Genomic DNA, 18010 nt, shown 5'->3' with positions numbered 1-18010 from the left:
ACCCACCTGAGCGGAGCAGCCGGAGGCTGGCTGCATCAGGTCTGGGTTTTGTCGCTGTGAGGTAGTTCCGTTTCCGCCAGTCTAGAGAGCTGCCATATTTTTGTCTCTCTAGAGCCCAGGGAGGGAGGGAGAGAGAGAGAAAAGGAGGGGAGGGAGTGAAAGACAGAGGTAGAGAGTGCAGAAGGCAGGCAGGCAGGCAGGACTTGGGCTACATGAGTGTCGCTGCGCTTTCGGCCCGTTGCGAAAAGTACAGTATTTGGACACCACCCCCCACCCCCCTTCCCTCTCCTCCCCGCCTGCCCCCCGGACCCGGCCAGCAGCAGGACTGGGCCAGCAGCAGCCCCGATGGCGAAAAACACCCTGTCGTCCCGGTTCCGGAAGGTGGACATCGATGAGTACGACGAGAACAAATTCGTGGACGAGCAGGAGGAGGCGGCCGAGCAGCAGGGGCCGGACACGGCCGAGGTGGACAGCCTCATCAGGCAATATCCTTTTTTTATTCCCCTCTTTTCCCTGGGACGCGAATGGAAGCGCATTGGGTTTCAAATGACGTGCAGATGGGTATGCATCATCTCCATAGACTAACACGGGTGATACTGTGCGTGTCACGGGGGTCGGGGTGGGCTGTATTGAAAGGGGGTTACCCGAAAGGTACCGGTCAAGCCTCTGAAAGTTGCCGGCATGGGCTTTTTATTGCAACTTTTCCAAAAGCAATCACGACCTCGGCAGCTGCTGCGGCCGGAATTGAATTCACGGAAAAAACGGAGCTCCACATGAGCTGCGACCAGAAAGCGTTGGGGGGGGGGAGTCTGTTTTTTTTTTTTAAAAAGAAAACGGGGGGACAGTTTATACATGCGTTAAAGGATCTGCCCTCAAAACGCATGCGACATGAATCCCCGAATGACCCCCCCCCGATGTTTTCATTGACAAGATGAGGCTGGCTGGAAACTTGGCGAGTGCGAAATCATTTCGCCCAAATGCGTCTCTGCACTTTTGACAGGCTGAAACGTTAAGGTGGCGTTAGCCCAAGAAACAGGCATGGTCTTGGAGGGGGGGACGGCCGTAGACGTCTTCAGCTGGTCAGGTTAGTTATTAATCGCCTCCCCTCCTGGTTGTGAAGCTAAGTGGGCAAAACCGGCGGAGGTTTTCGCCCCGACCAAGCTGTGCTGTTTCACTGGCCCGATGCGCCCTTGCTCGCTGCTTCTGCCCCAATTCACTTTATCGCACAGGTGCCCCGAGCAGGAGACCAGAAATATCAGCCACCACAACCCCCAGACCGGTTCGTGTAGCTAGAGAGAAGCACATAGCCTGTGTCGTGGGTCTGGGCTGCCCACTCGCTGTGTGTATTTTTAGAGGAGGGGTGAGACACTTCACCGCCGCCGTCTTTATCTTTGGGGGTTGCGCTTTAAATAACCTCCCGGGATCGTCCCCCCCGTCGGATGACCGCCCAGTAGACCACTTTCTTGCGCCTATTTCCGAGTTTAGTGGATTAATTCATCTTTCTCATCTAGAACCTCACCAGTACTTGGGGGGGGGGTGACCTCAATTTACAAGTGGGACCTTCTTGCAGTACATACCATGGTACACCCCCATGGATAACTTTTATTTTTCATGTTCACGTTTTATAGACAGGAATGTACCTCGGCGGTTTTTGGTCTTTCGCCTCCACAGTGTGACTTCAGGGTTAAGAATAACTGGATCGAGAGCACACGGGGAAGCTGGTGCAGTCTGTCGTGCGAAAAACGCCTGTACGTTGGCAGTATTTTGCATGCATATCGCCTGCAAGTACCCAGGACATAATACGTTTCTCCTGATCGACCGTTTTAAGATTTGCAAATAATTTGGATGTCTTTAGGTGCTGGTTTTTAGATTTCCAGGTCTTTAATAACTATTTGAACGGGTTCCGAGCGCCCTGTCAGCTTTGCTCTGCAGACCGAGGGCTGTTTTGGAGCAGCCTCGCGTTAGTCATGCTAATTAAAGGCGCACCGACGGCGAGTCTGATGGGCCTGTCAGCTGCACCCTGGTTAGCGAATGTACTGCGGGCGACATTCAGGGCAAAAGCATAAGTGCACTTGAAGGAAATCAGGGGGAGATTGTACTTGATCCTTACTCTGTTTGAAGCTCAGGTACGGTATTACGGCACCCCCTGAAGAATTAGGCTTGTAGCGTCTCCCCAGCAGATGCAGGATTATACTAGTTTAATAGCCCCAGACCGAAGATCTCCCCCCCCCCCTCTCAGATCCCAAATCCTTCCCTCCACTTGGCTGTGTCCAGGTGCCAGGAGCTGCAGGGGGAACAAAGCCATCTGCTCCGAATTGCGCCAGCAGTCGGCTGTTTGGATCCGTCTTTTTCGTACGGCGCAGGGGAGGTAAGTTGGCTGTGCAGGTTGGACGTGGCGCCCTTGTTCTGGGGTGGACTGCAATCACAAAGGAGTAAATAATGTTTTTCCCCCTCAAGCCTGCTTTACCAGTATTTTAAAGCGAAGGTGTTTTGTCACTAAACGGTCTGGCTTCTAAACCGCTTTGTCCAGTATGGGGTTGCGGGGGGTGGGAGCTGGAGTCTAACCCACCAAACATGACCTTCAATTCCTGGCCTTACTGGTGGTTCTTTACGGACAGGGTTAAGGAACTGAATGGGTTTGGTCCTCCCTAATTTAGACGGAAACAGTAGTGCGCTGGATTTGGCAGTTCAAATTCTAGGGGTATCACCTGTCGGGAAGTTCTTTGAGTTGACTGCTACACAAGGACTCGGATGGAAAAGAAACGTGTATCTTTAGCATTTCAAACGACCTCATTTTCTGGGAACAAAAATCAAGGGTGTCCAATCATAAGTTCCCAGCCATATCGTCAAATCCTGATCCCTTGGAGTTCTTCAGGAGATGGACAGATGAGAATGGGGGAGTAAATGTCTCGTATAAGGAGCACAGATGAACTGGGCTTAGTGGTTCCTCTGATTTCTATCTGCTCGTGTGCTCTCCTGTGCGGTGCTACGGTCGACCTGTTATGAAGAGGATGTGGCTGAGCTGTGAGACCAGAGGAGGCTTTGTAACCCATTACTGCTCCTTCTGCCTGACAAGAGCTGATCTGAGCATGATCAGCGTACATTTCTTGTCACAACCCAGCTGGGAGAAAGAGGAACCAAAACTTAAGAGGTTCAGTGCAGGTTCCTGGGTGCACCTGCAGTCAAAGATGCCATACAGCTGACATCCTAATGTACTACGATTTCATTTTTTCTGAATTTTCCGTACCAGATTCTAGGCCTTCAAGCGTTCTGATAATATCTAGGACATTCTGAGCTCCTGACAGCCTCAGCCCCCCAGGGGCTGTAAGAAAATTCACATTATCTGACAATCTGAAATAGTCGCATTACCACATCGTCAACAGAGCCTGCACCCAATTAGTCTAGCTCTTATTGTTTTGTGATCGCTTTTCGAAAGAAAAAGGGACCAAGAAATCTTATTCCCAGCACTCCAGTGCCATTTTTTTATAAATAGCCCAAGATTTCAAATGCTACCATCAGTCTGTGTTGTTTGCTGACACTCCGCCATTGAATACTGGTTATTCTCTGGAGTGGGTTTTAATGTCACGAGTGCATTGTGGGATCTGTCTCGTGAAACCTAACTGTTTTGGTAGAAGTCCCATGTTGTTAAAAACTCCATCAACATTTTAAACTAGTGCTTCAGTAAAGCAGACTGTGAATTTCATCCAAAAGGAATTCACCTACACTCATTCCCTTTTTTCCAGTCTGTAATGTAAACTCCTGTCTGGTCAGTTTTAGCAGCTTCTGGGTTTCTGCTCTAAAAGCCCCATATTAAAAAAATGCTGAGCAGATGTTTGCTGCAGAATAGTGTGCAGTATAGGTAGCAAATGTGTTTACTTGGTGCTTCCAAGATTAAAAAGGCTGCATTGCAGCCTTTATCTGTCTGACAGGTTATTTGAATGGGTTACATTTTTTTACCATTTTCTTGCAACACAAGTACACAAACCGAGAGACCTTTTGTCTGGGACATTTGAAGCATTTTGTGAGCCCTCGTAACCAAACTGGTCATTAGGAATTGTTGCCATCGAAAAGTCTCTGGGGTAGAGTTCTATGGGTAAAAACAAGCCTAATTCAGTAATGAAGCCGACAGGAGCTGAATGCAAATCACGAGAACGAAAGCGATTCTTTTTAAATTCCAACGCACTTCCTGTCCGTTTCCCAAAGCTGGGATCCAGGAGGAAGATAAGCTCTTGCTGCATTTGTGCTTTTCGGTGCTTTAAAAAAACCAGATGAGCCAGTTTGGCCTTGCAGCACAGCCCATTGAGGATTCCTGCTGGGCACTGTAAATGGCAAGACGCCGGGACGTGCCGGAGCCTGTTTTACAAGGCAGTGAGTTGCAAAAATACGATGGTGAAGAGCGCTGGTAGCAGGATCTGAGGGAATCAGGACCTCTCTCCCTGCTCCCTTCTTACCTGAATCCTCCAGATTATAACCTTAAGAAACTAGGAGGAGTTACAACCTAGAGGTCACCGTTAAGCCTGTCTCGTTCTTGTGGCCCTTGGCCGATTGCTCCTGAGTTCTCCTCCAGCTGTTTCTTGAAGAGCGTCCGAGTATCGGCTTCAACAACAGGGCCGGGTAGCTTGTTCCACATTCTTGTGTTAAGCTAAGCGTTTATTTTGACTTCGTATTGCAGCTATCCTGAGCAGCAGCAGCAACAGCAGCCACTGAGGGTCACACGGCCCCCCTCCGAAGAGAAACGAGAATCCTTACACACACAATCGCAGGAGACATTTTCAAAAAGCGATTTGTTTTCCCACCCCTGGAAAACGGGACGGAAGCGAAATCGATTCGAATCGCCCGGAGAGTGAGCTTTGCAGTGCGATAGGCGTGCAAGTTCTTGCTGTGTGGCTAACTTCGGAGACGCCTCCCTGACGTTGCAGTTTTTTCAGTCGTTGTTTTTTTGCTTTATATGAACCCTGTCTATGCAGTGGACTGGTGTCCCTTCCGGGGCGTACCCTGCCTTGCCCCAGTTGCTTGCTGGAATAGACTCTGGTTCCCCTGAAACCCTGGATTGCAAGAAGCAACCGGTGCAAAGCTTGTAAGTGTCTCTGATCCGAAGACCTCTTTCTCGTGGTGTTCTCCCCCACAGTGGCTTTTTTGGCAGCTGTGCCGATTAGATCGTCAGCGGCACCCCAGCTGGTACATTTTATCTCATTCCATTTCGAGCCGACCTCAGAGTTACCGCTTCACGTAGTTATTTGCGTCGGGCGGAAGGCTGGCTTGCGAAAGCCTGGCCGTTTCGTTTGGCGCCTCTGGGTTTTTGCGCCCGAGACGGGGTGTGGCGGGGGGGCTCTGAAACGACGCTAGGGCTCTCGCAGGAAGCGCTTGTGAACCGGGGGGCGTTGAGGCCGGGTTGGGCCTGCGGCGTGGCGCCAGCAGGCGTGGGTAGCAGGAGCGAGCGCGAGTCGGCTCGGGGCATGTTGAGGAAACGTTCGTCCGCGCTTCGGGGCGCGTGACTGATGACTGCTGGGGAGGAGGGGGGTTGGGTTGTTTTGCGAGGTGGTTGTCCTTGGCCTTATTTCCTTTACCTGATCGGTTCCTCCGGTGCTGCGGTAGAATATGTGTGTCGCAACAAGCAGACTTGAGCCCGTGCCCCTGTTTGAGAACCGCTGACCACCAAGCAAGAGCAGACAAAACCAGTGCTATCCAGGGTCACCATCAGGCCAGAACAAAGATACACGTGCAGCAGGCAAGTTTGATTTTGTCACTGCGGTGTGGGAAAACGGGAAAAGAGATGGATATTTGTGCAATTTGAGCGGGCTCTCGCAGTAAGGAAGAGCTCTTTTAAATCGCCCAGTCCTGCCTTTTGACAATATTGACAGCACAGCAGGAACCAGTTAATTTTTACCAGGTGAAAGTTGCTTAATCACATAAGAAGACAGATGCTAAAGACCTGCTAACTTCCCAAATCAACCAGTCGTTAATAATAGGACTGTCTTTCTTTAATAAGACTTGCCGTGATAAAGGGCAATTACATTTTTTTTCCAGTTTAGCTGGGTGTATAATTTTATTTAACGTGCATAAGTTTGAAAGCCTACTGTGGTCTGTTTGTGGGTGCAGTAGGCTGCTTTGTAATGGCTGTCTTTAGTAGGATACATTTACCTACAGAATCTTGACAGAGATGTAAATTAGCTTTGCATCATTGCTGGGGATTAAGGTAGGTGACGTCATGAGATTAGTGGAACACTGAAATTGATTACAGTAAAACAGCAGAGATGGATAGATTTGCCTGTATGTAAATTATTCAAAATTGCCCCAGAGTTAGATCTTTTGCTAACGGGTACTGAAACAGATGGGAAGTCTCATGTATATTTTATTTTGTACATTTCTTTAATGCTTTGAGATCACCAACAAGGTGTGACCACAGTGGCAATTTTTGCAGTTACCCAGGGGAGATGAAGTGTGCATGGTAGTAAGTTCACAGTTGTCCTGTTGTAAGAAATTGATCGATGACAGGAGTGTCATGTCAGACAGAGTCCGGACACGTTCAGGGGCTGCAGTTCCTGACTGACTCTCAGTCCACACAGAGCTGGCAGTGCCTGGCCAGTCATGTATTGAACCTGGGCTAGGCCACGTTTAAAGACAGTCAGTCTAGCAGTTATTGGGGTCTACACTCCTGAGAAGTGATTTTTTCGACGGTCAATTTTTAAGTAACCGAGAGTTCAGAACAGACTATTTCCTTTTACTGTATAGCTACAAGCTCCTCCAGTTTTTTTCCACTCAGATAAGATAGAACGTTTAAGTCCCCAAACCAGTTAATTCAGTTTTTCCGGTTTTCCTGCGATCCTCTTTCTCCAGACTTAGGCATCTTACCTGTTTGTTTTATCATGCGAGTAAGAATCGCTCGCTTGTTGATCATTGACTCCTGCAGTATAGAATTTGGTGTCACTTGCGTGGGTGTTTTTGGAATAACAAAAACATAAGCTCGTGTCCTGAGAGACTAGCAGGAAACTTCGGAGAAATGTTTCATCGGTCAAGGTGTGGATTGTGTTCAATTCAAACATTCTCTCTGTTGCAATATAAGACAAGGGTGAGAATTTGCTTATAACCCAATATCTTAAGAATCAGTGTTTCGGGTTCTAGCTAAAATTCAGTGACTTGAGTTCAATCTTCCATCTTGCTAAGCATCTTTCCTTTTTATCTGATACTACTGGAAGCTACTTCTACCAAGATTGGGCATATAATGCAATTTGTTTTCTTTTAAAGCACAGTACTCTCGGCCGATTTTGGTAGTTCTTGTTGCTCAACGTTTCCTTTGATGCATTGTGAAGGAGTTCAATTTGTGAACAAACCGCGAAGAATTAAAGAGCAGCATCCCCTTAAGTACCAGTACAGTGTTTTTACAAGATCCTGGAATTGCTGCGTTTTTAAAAAACGTAACTTAGCTTTCTGCAGATTTTCCACAAAATTAGAAATGGACCTTTGTTTGTGTAAAAACAGCTTAAGTATGCCAGCAGCTCTGCTTGTACAAGTGGGACATGAACTGATGTTGCTTAACGCTGACATTTCTAGTCGTTCCTGTGATTTACAGTGTCGTCTTAACTTAATCGCAATGAAGCTGGAGCCTGGTGTTGTGTTCCTTAACCTACTCTAATGTACAGGGGACATGATGACTGCATTTCATGCAGTTTTAAGAAATCCTCCAATCAACTCCAAGAATCAGGCAGCTAAGGTAAGGACAGTGCCTGATACTTGGCCCTTTCAAAATGCTGTCCCGTTTTTTCACACTTTGGGGGGGGGGTTATTCTCACTCAGAAGGTTTTCTTACGGAAGGACATGTGAAATGTATGTCTGTGTTTGGGACATTTTTCTCCCGTTTCTGTTTACATTAGCTCTGCTTGTTTCACCTTTTCCTCAGTCAACACCTCAGTAGGACACACCTAAAGCTAGTCTGTGGTGTACGCTTTGATATCGAAACGGTACTCTTGATTAATACGTGATTAGTCAAAGCTCTCTTATCTGTTTCTCCCCAGGAACGGGCGCAGGGGATAGTACTGCGTGTCCTCACGTCTTTCAGAAGCAGCGAGATTGAGCCAGCTGTGAAATCTTTAGACAAGAACGGTGTTGACTTATTAATGAAGTATATTTACAGAGGCTTCGAGAAGCCTTCGGAAAACAGCAGTGCAATTTTGCTTCAGTGGCACGAAAAGGTAGGTTCCCTCCAGTCCGTTCGGGCTTTGTTCGGTGGGTAAAAAGACGTGCTTATTGTGGCGGTCGGTTTCCGAGACTGAAGTCTCAAGAGGTCGAAAACCTGGGCTTTCAGACCTGTGGCATCAAAACGGCAACTGGATTCTGCGAGATTTTTCTTACTCTTTTCTTCCTTCAGCTTTTCCATAAATGTGGAAGAGGAGTATCAGGATCACGATATAGCCAAATTTCAAGGTTACAAGGGGAATATCCAAAGGCATTTGCTCCTCAGTTTTTAACTTTATATAGTAAAGAGAAACTATGTTAATTTAACTCAACAAGCAACAGGCACAAGGCAAGGTACACAAGGCACTCCAGTCCATTCAGGATGCACACAGACAGACCACACACTCACACCAGTCTGTGGACTTTGGGAGGAAACTGGAGCCAATGGAGAAAACGCACGCCGATTGAACCCAGAGCTGCAAGGCAGCAATGCCACCATGCCACACCGACACAAATGTATATTAAATACCTGCACGTTCTTTTCTGATTGAGTTGGCACGTTAGTATCGCTCTGTTATCAAAAGGTTTGATGTTTGCTAATCGGGAAGGACTTCTTCCATCCCGATGACCCCGTGACATTTTTTCCAAACTGTAACTCATGACAATATGCTGAGTCAATCTGGACATAGTCAAACACGTCTTATTGCTTCTGACGCTTTTGTGTAAGAGTTCCCTGTTGTTACCCTTTCTTTCATGTTTTCAAATGCGTTTTTTAAATGTGATTGGCGGCTTTTCCGACTTAAAAGTTCCGGTAAAAAGCTGCTTACGGTAAATGCACGAGGTTTAAAAGTATTTTCAAAATTTTACGTTTCCGTCTGTATAATTCAAGTTGACCCTTGGATCATTGTGAAATTTCCAGCATTTTTCCCTTTCAACTCATTTGAATTTAGCTGTAATGGTAATAGTGGGATTCTATGCAGCCAGGCCTGTTTCCATGGAAAGAAAAAGCAATGTGTTATTTTTAGGCACACGAAGATGTGGGAACAAATCCATTTCGCACTGACCCGAGGTTTAAAATAGCGTCTCTTTCGATGTACAACGCTCGAGACGAATACTCAGGAGTTGTGTGACGTTCACAGGGGGGGGAACAAAGTGTTTTGCAGGAGGTTAACCTAGAGAAGTTTGCAAGTGAAATTCCAAACAGGAATGACCATTTTTAAAACCTGCTATTTTTTAAATCCCTTTTTTCACTATTCTGGAGGCCAGATGTATCTAAGCGCACACAAGTCTCGAGTGAACATTTTTTATGAGAGCTTAAAGCAAGTCCTACATCTACAGCTGCATTTGGGCATAGACTGGCTGTAACCAAGCCAGTAGTATAACCAGTAATTAAAAAGGAAATTCTTGCACCCTCTTTTAGGCTACTAGCTTGCATTATTTCTCTTTTTATCTGCAAAAACAACTCGAAATTGATTAAATGCTGAGCAAAAATGATCCTGGCACTTTTAAAATATCATAGATGACTTAAATAAGCAAAGATTATCACTATTGACCTGCCTGTAAGCAGGCAACTTGCAATGGCGCTACTTTAACTGAAAGGACTGCCTTCAGTGTTGTAGCTTTCTTACAATAAAAGCAATCAGAATTGTGTCTGTTTCGAGTAGGTGGGGCTCACAGTAGTTCCTTCCTGCCTTTATGCTTTTCTATTTCGCAAAGCAAAACCGGAAGGAAGATCGGTCTGTTAATAAAATTGCACACTATGACTTTTTTTCAAAACTAAACACAGGATGTAATTATGGTACAGTGATCGTAGGGAAGTGTGTGATAAGACAGATGTTCATTAAGATCTCTAAGGCTGCTGGTAGTATTTGGAATGGAGTTGATCCCTCTCTTATTTTAGGTTTAGCATTAAGGGAGAGAAAATGCAGGATACGGAAATTTGGGTTTACAAAAAGTTCTAAGAATACTGTCAAAACGTTCTAAGAATCAGAATACAAATCGGTCAGCTGCTTTTGATCTTGTTCCCTAAGTGCTCCAGGAAATCAAGGAGCAAAATGAACTTTTTGCCTCCAGTCAAGTTCGCTTAGATACAAAGAGTCCAGAATGACATGATCCTACAGGACCAGCCGACGGGTTTCACCAGGTAAAAAGGACTGTGACTGTAATCGTGTCATCTTGTCTGAACGGTTCTTGTCTTTCTCAGGCTTTTGCAGTGGGTGGCCTAGGATCCATTGTCAGAGTTCTGACAGCCAGAAAGACTGTTTGAAGGACTGTAAAACCTTTGGCCGAAGAAGAAAAGCTATGAAGACAAAAACCATGAAGAGGCGAGCCAGGAATCGTTTGTTTCTTTTTTCCCCCCCAAGGGAATCAGTTTTACAGGAAAAAAGATGCCATTTTTGCAGAAGCTGACACATTATAAAGAATATAATTATGAGTGAAGAACTACAGTGTATGTTGGAATGCTTTTTATCTCTTGAGGTTTTGAAAGGTTTGGGGTGTGGGGGGGATGTCTTTTGTTTATTGTACATGTTATCATATGCAAAGTCTTACACATCCTCACACTCTGTTTGTTTTTACTTCAGAAAAATTTTAAAAACACGTTAATTTAGAAAAACTGACCAGGACTGACTCCAGCTGAGGCTGACAGGCAGTCTTGGCTTATACCATGAAATTGGCGCACATGATGGAGTACACCATGGTACAATAGTGTTATTTGACTGGCTCAGTACTGAAGGTTAGATTTTATTCTCTTTTTTTTTCCCCTCATTCTCATTTTTGTACAGAGAGATGTACATTTAATATAAAGCAATGGAGAGGATATGAATACTGGGGTGATTTCATGTAAAGTGCCTGCTGCAATAAAGCTCTTGTATCATCTTTATGGAATTTTTTTGTGTGGAAATTCTGATTAATAATGGGGTTTAGATGAGTTTTTCCCACCCAGCTAACACAGGTTAAAGAAGAGATTGTATATTGCTAAACTACCTGCACAGAGCTATTCAGGAAACCTGTATGGGGGCTGAAAAATGAACAGGCTCCTCATTTCTGTGCCCTGCTTAATATAAGAGTATTAATCTATTAAAGGACTTTTTGTGATGGCTAAAATCAGGTTTTTCATTTTGCAGAATGACTTAAGTTGTGCGATTTTCATGTAAAACCTAAAAATTTAAATTCCAAATAAAGAATCTGGTTAAAGCATTGCTGTCGCTTAAATGGCTCAAAGTTGTGGTCTGGTGTTGGCTGGTTTTCAGCTGGAGTGCTGTTCTTTTAATTCTTTAATCTCCCAGAACCCAGGTCTGAAGTGCTGGCCCTGGGGGGCCATCTCGTATAACATTCAATTTATTCTCCCCCATGAAAACCATTTTATTCGACCATGATTTACATGGGTAAACAAAAGGTAAATTGTACCCCAAGGCGGTACTTAGTCACAGTCTTTTTGCGATCGTCCTACTTTCCTTTCAGTGCAAATTAGTGGTCTGGTTTTTAAAAAGGGAAACACCGATAAGCCTGCTAACTGCGCTTTGAGCTTAAATGGTTGAATCGCATTAACCCCTTTAAAAAAAAAAAATAGTACACACAGGAATAGGTGGAAATCTGATACCGACCCAGCGAACAACAGACTGTGGCCACAGCTTAATCCAGGCATTGACTTTGGGGAACTCTGGGGTTTGTAAAAGTCCCGCAACATCGTCACCAGTGAACTAGAAAAGTATCAAACTAGTTTATACTTGAGGAATGTACTGCAGGTGTGTGGTATGTTCAGCATGCAGTATCGTGAACTTGATGCCTGAAACCCCATACTGAATTGAACATTTTTAATCGCTGATCTAATTGTTAGTACAGGTGCTTTCAGTATGCAACACTGGAGGAACGGTTAAGCACCCTTGGCATGTAATTGGGAAGGGTGTGCTTGTACAAATGGGAGTTATTTTGGATAGAAGCAGAGGATAAGGAATAAGCTGGGATGTATTTCCAGGAATTGGTTAAGGTTAGTGTACTGTAGATGTGCTCAGTATGTTTCAGGAGAGGACCTTGACAGAGGTTAAGGTCCCCTTCAGTCACATACTTAGTATTTGGTAAATATATTTAAAATCTAGAGGTATAGATGCGTATAAATGTAGGTCACATAGAACAAAAGCATCAGCCAACTCACGGTCTGTGGGTATGTGTAAATGAATCCATCAGTTGCTCATGTGGTTTTACAAAGCCTGGTTTGCGCTCGACTCTTGCCAAAGAAAAAACAGTAATTGTTGACGTTTGTATAAGTTTAATCAAAAATAACATCTACAAATTATTCCCGACCCCCCCCCCCCAAAAAACAAAAACAAAACAAAAATCAAATCAGAATTTCACAATATGCTGTCCATTTTTTTCTTTAGAACACCAAATATGGAAAAAGCAAAACAGAACCCGAACAAAAGTGAATTCAGTGGCAGTTCACAATCTGGACTGACTTCAGCATACATGTTAAAAAGTGCATTAGTCATTCTCGGAATATACACCATTATATTATCCTCTGCAGAGTTCAGGCCACGCCAACACAAATAGAAAATCAACACTCAATACTATTAGTAGTAGAAGTAGCAGTACTAAAGGCAGGAAGATTTGTATTGGCAGTTCTGTCAGAACGTGCCACAGAACAATCTTTCGTATTAACAGGTTGTCATCCAACTCAAAAGATAAAAGCATCTTCTCAGCTGTGACTGAAAGATCACAAGGGAGATATATACAGCGTACAAGAGAGAAAGGTGAACAGCAGTGTGCAAAAATTAAGCTTTTGTCAGGTATCTAAAAAAGCTCTAATTATAAACGCCTTTTCAAATATTTCTGTTTACATCGCCAAACGTATTTTTTTCAATCCATATGTATATACATTTATATAGTGTATTGTCCAGTTTATATTTAGATGTTTTGTTTTCCTCCATTGGAATGTACAAATAAAAACTTTACCCCACCTTTCGCCCCAAAGAAGGGAGCACGTCCGACAGAAGGAATGATAAATGCAGTCATCATTTTCTCACCAGTAGTGCTCTCAGGAATCCTGAACTCCACCAACTCAGCACAGCTGAGCACTAAATGAGTAACACCCCTGACATCATGCACCAGGTCCAACACGATTATGTTACAAAGCTTTACTTTAAAAAAAAAAAGAAAGTCAACTCGAAATGCCATGTTTTAACATTACACCTACCCTTGATTGAACCAGTGCTTAAGGTTAAAACTCCTACATGAATTCATTCCAGCCGGAGCAGTGTTTTTTGGTTCATTACATACTAATATATCATTTAGCACAGTCTGTTAGAGATGCAAGCAGCAATGTTCAGACGTAAAAAAAAAGTCTAAACTTGTGCTTAGTTTGAGATAAATCCTTCCATGAAGGTGGGTTAAATACTGATATAAATACTGCTATCGCTCCTATACATCCAATGATTTATAATTTCCTCTTATGTACAGTACTGATCATATATTGATCATCATACGGAATGTATTTTATAAATACAAAGGTAGACAGGGTGTGACCGTCTATATTATTTTCAATTATGATTGAGATTTTTTTAAATTTATATTTGAAAGCAAACCCAACACCCTTAGCTAAAGCAGCTGCTCTGGTTCTGTTTGTTTTTCTAATTGTGTTAACTTCATAAGCTATTATTTAAAGACAAGGGGCTAAGATACAACATGAACTTCAAGACAACGCCTACCTGTTGAAATGGAACCACAATATTGAACCAAAATAAAAAGTCAACTCATAATCTTGGAAATGCGCTCTAAACAGAAATAGTGAATGATTAATGGCAAAACGTATTACCCAAAAATAATATTTGAAAGATCACAGATCTGAATGTAGCCATGTTCTGAGTGGTGTTTTTGTCAAATAAGCCTAGATTTTCTAGAATCATTCAGTATAGTATAACAAGTATAATAATACTAGACCATCAGACCAGGAAATTTCTTGCTTTATTATATAACCTGTAATCACGATGATCAGATATACAGTAATCCATAATGGATAAAAGTAATTTTGATATTTCCGGCTGCAAACAAATCGCAACACACGGACAGCTGGCTGTCACATGTGCCTTGTTCACAAAAACTGAATTTCCTCTGCGTGACAGAACATATCTACCTTTTATATACCGAGCTGACCAGACCCACATCCTGTGCACACTTTGGAAGGACTGCATTTGCAAAGTCATTCACACAAGTCTGTTTCCTACAGCATTTTAAAAAGGTTCTGGTGGCCTTCGACCCTTGAAATAGGAAACGAGCGAAGTCAAGTGCAAGCCGACTGATATCTGCGAAAAGGTGAAATGAGAATCCTGGGCTCCGTCTGCAGCATCGCCCTTAGACAAAGCTAATCAATACCCACGATCCATTGCACCTTCTGCTCCCAATTCTCACCTAAACACTGGAGAGTGTTCATTCTGAGGGCCAAGGAGCCTGAAGGAGCCGGGAGATGGGCAATAGTAAAGTGTTGAGATTTGTGAAGCTTCGCCTTACTAAATGGATAGAAAGGAAACAAAAATGCCTAGAGGTTTATCGTTCACCAGTACTGAGTGCGCACGCAGACCTCACGTATTGAGCCTGACACAAGGTGAACTCCATTAAGACCCAGCGAAACTAGCGTACTACAATCAGCAGTCCTAAATACCATTGCAAGGAGTTCAAACGTTTAGATCTTGAATTTTCAATTGCAGAACTTTTTGTATCGCCCTACCCCAGTGTCTAGTTCTGCGGTTTACAGACAATATCCTGATTGTGCAAAAGCCTTCGAGACTACAGAAACCGGAGCACCTAGAGGAAATCCCCACGGAAATCCCCATTGAAAAATGTACAAACTCAACACAGACAGCAACCCCAGGAACTGAACCCAGGACCCCAGCGCTGAGAGGCAGCGATACTACAGCTGCGCCACGATGCCGCCCTAAATAAAACACCTACATGAATAACCAGTCACCTCTTTTGAAACGTTAAGACAAAAAAGCTGCACATGGCTCTCAGGAAAAGAGAAAGTTGAGTAATGAAGAGAGGAACAGTCTGTATTCGCTTCAACACCCACATCACCTGGGGGAGGGACAAGCACACCAAGTCCCACAGATGGGACTGCATGGTACCCAGACATCAAGGGATCATTAAGATAATATTTTCCCCTCCCTCCATGCCAATCCTACCAGTCATTCTGGAGAAGACATTCCAAAAGATCAATGTGGTTAGTTAGCTTGGGTGGTATAACAACCTTAACAGAGTTAAGTGGCAGTCCACAGACCATCTTCAATAAAATGTACAACAGATGATATATTAAATTACAATATTGCAAAAGCTATAACGTCAAGCAGCTACAAAGCACTTTAATTTCTGTCTATGAAGTAAAAAGGGAAAATCCATTTCTGCAGTGACAGAACAAGTGAAATGTAGAGAGGAAAGCAGCAAAAAAGTGAGAAATGTTTCAAGATATTTTTTACAGCTGTCATTTTTTTCAGTCGAGAGATGCTTAGTTACAGCAGTCGGACAAATGTAATCTAACACGTTGGAGTCTTGTCGATTGTCACACAACCTCGCCCACTGGAAATCAGCAAAGCGTTTTGTTTTTCCCTTCGGCCCGACTTGTATAATAAGTTGGTCGTGCAACGAATTTAAAACTGAGGGACGAAAAAGGGTAGCAGAGCAGCGAATAATGGGCAAATCATGTGATTTTTAGAAGTCTGATGTCGTCGTCTTCACATAACAGAAGGCATTTTAGATTTTCACACGTGACTATAGGTATGTACGTATATTCAGAAGACCAGAACTCTGTTTTAGGCATTCTAACAATTGTATGAACGCATCAGGTTAAAACCGGGCATTGCCAAGGGTGAAAATGATCCCATTTCTGTGGGGTAAGAGCACACAAGACATGTGCAAACTGTGTGCGCACATCTTGATGCTGATGTGACTCAGCCCATCCACGCACTCTCAGAATGACACTGAATATCTTTGTGAACGAACTGCAGTCATCTTCACGGAACCTGTTCCCCCTTCCACAGTGCGCTGTCGCAAGCGAAGCCGCCTTTCCGTGGCTATTGATAACAGATAAATTAATCACACTGTGGATCTGGCGCAACACCCATCAGACACAGCATGTCCCCGATCACTCGATTCCAAACCCAGCCATCCAGGATCGGAGATCATGATCCATCCATGATCTAAACAAGCACTGTGGCCCTCCTTCCAAGCGGGGAGGAAGCCTTTTGCTTGCGATGTAAAAAGTGCTCATCAACTCAAAGAAGCAATGGACCGCTGTCTGCAGACGAAGCCTGCCTACAAACATGCACAGGCATGTGTCCGCTCAACCGAAGCTGCGACTGCTATGATATGAGGCTGAACAATGTCTCAGAAGGAGGCTCGCTACCGGATGGCTCCAAATACACTCACTCTGGGACCCTTTCACTGCGTAAAGGAATCCAATTAAGTTTTTACAAAAAACACTAAGCCAGGCCTTCCCATACAAGAGAAAGGCTAAGGACAGGATGCCGTGATCAGCTGTACCGTAGCAATGCCGGGCTGGTTAATCAGGACCATTTTTTGGTGAAGCCGGTTATTGTCATCTGGGGGTTACCCACCTTCCCGGAAAAAAAAAAAAAAACAGGCTAAAGTACCCATCACACAAAATATAGAACCGGATATAAAAGCAACGCAATTGTGGCCTTCATCCAGCGGGCCAGATCCCAACCCAAAGCCTTTGGCATTGGAAGCGTGGCTGCTCAGCCCAGGAGCACAGTTGCACAGTTTTAACCACCTCTGCGCGAAGCTCCAGTCTGGTTGCCAGAGCTGTCACTTCTGCATTAAGGCTACGGAGTTGAAGAATCCATCAAAGCCCTTCAAGCTAAGAGATGAAGCAGAAGCCCAGTGGTACAGTTAAACAGGTCACTCGTGGGGGAAGTACTCTCGAACTCGGGGTTTAAAGTCCAACAGGAAGGCATTAGAGAAGGACAGCAATGGGCTACAGAGATGGTGGAGCTGCCTTCATCGATAAATTATCCACCTCTATTTTCCAGATCTTCCAGCTCTGCAAGACGGATATCGGCTCGCTTTTCTTAAAAACAAAGACAGGTGGGAGGTTTTCCGTGTGCAAAAAAACCAAAAACAAAACAACCTTAGTCCCCAGAGGAAAAACAAAAAAAAAAATTCAGTCTGAGAAGAAGGGACCGACCTTTTTGATTGCAATAGAACAGAATCACTCCTAAAAAAACGTAAAATCGCATAAAACGATAGCCATCCCTTTCGCAGCGGCCTATTATGCTACCCCGCCTCCACTGTGACTAACTCACGGCGTCGCTCCCAGAAGAGAGAAAGACGGGATAACTTGTCCTCAGAAGAGACCGTCAATCTACATAACAGGATTCTCCGGTATAAAGTTCTTAAATAGCTGTAAACCAAGTTTAAAAACTGAAGTCTTCTGCTAAAACACCGTTGGAACAGTGACGGGGCGCCAGCTGGAAAAGTGGGTGGACCGGGCAGCGGGGGGGGCGCGGAAGGGGGGGGGGGCTGGGGGTCTGCAGCTTTCCCAGTCCAGGCTGCCGGGGGGAGAGATACCTCAGCTCCAGTGCGCGGGGGCTCCGGAAATCGAGGGGCGCACGATGCCCTTGGGCGCGGGTTTCGATCCAAACCACGACATCTGAAAGCAAGGGGAAGTAAAACAGGCACAGTGACCGAGGCCGTACCGAGAACAGGTGCCAACAAGAGGAGGCTGTCTAGCTCGTTTGGTAATCGGCAGCTAATTGACCCAAGGATCTTGACCGGCGGTTTCCCGGAATATCGGCTAAAGCGGCTCATATCTCAGGCTGATCCGCGTGCCGTC

The 18010-nt window shown here is 44.6% G+C and overlaps 2 protein-coding genes across 6 annotated transcripts in view; one reads left to right on the top strand and one right to left on the bottom strand.

The window, feature by feature from the left end:
* Positions 1-72: 72 nt before the first annotated feature.
* On the top strand, positions 73-11049 carry arpc5lb (actin related protein 2/3 complex, subunit 5-like, b). Its single transcript, XM_069183154.1, has 4 exons — positions 73-486; positions 7640-7711; positions 8013-8189; positions 10376-11049. Exons 1-4 carry the CDS (start codon positions 346-348, stop codon positions 10436-10438), a joined length of 453 nt encoding a protein of 150 aa, XP_069039255.1. The 5' UTR covers positions 73-345; the 3' UTR covers positions 10439-11049.
* Positions 2398-18010, bottom strand: part of golga1 (golgin A1) — a 46372-nt gene continuing 30759 nt past the window's right edge. For 2 of the 5 annotated variants that reach the window (XM_069183152.1, XM_069183153.1), the window contains one exon: positions 12433-17827. In XM_069183152.1, coding sequence (XP_069039253.1) covers positions 17747-17827 — 81 coding nt within the window. In that variant the 3' untranslated portion in view covers positions 12433-17746. Of the gene's footprint in view, positions 2417-12432; positions 17828-18010 lie in introns of those variants that run through there. The other 3 variants (XM_069183149.1, XM_069183151.1, XM_069183150.1) reach the window with 2 other exon arrangements.

The sequence above is a fragment of the Lepisosteus oculatus genome, chromosome 24 (assembly GCF_040954835.1).
Source record: "Lepisosteus oculatus isolate fLepOcu1 chromosome 24, fLepOcu1.hap2, whole genome shotgun sequence".
Classification (NCBI taxonomy): domain Eukaryota; kingdom Metazoa; phylum Chordata; class Actinopteri; order Semionotiformes; family Lepisosteidae; genus Lepisosteus; species Lepisosteus oculatus.
Note: the sequence above shows the minus strand (reverse complement) of the source record. Positions and strands in the feature narration are given on the sequence as shown.

Bases quoted from the DNA above. Each gene is read 5' to 3' on its own strand.
- arpc5lb (XM_069183154.1), top strand. From the start codon at position 346: ATGGCGAAAAACACCCTGTCGTCCCGGTTCCGGAAGGTGGACATCGAT. The intron at 487-7,639 runs TATCCTTTTTTT...CTCTAATGTACA, and splicing joins TGGACAGCCTCATCAGGCAA to GGGGACATGATGACTGCATT. The intron at 7,712-8,012 runs GTAAGGACAGTG...GTTTCTCCCCAG, and splicing joins CCAAGAATCAGGCAGCTAAG to GAACGGGCGCAGGGGATAGT.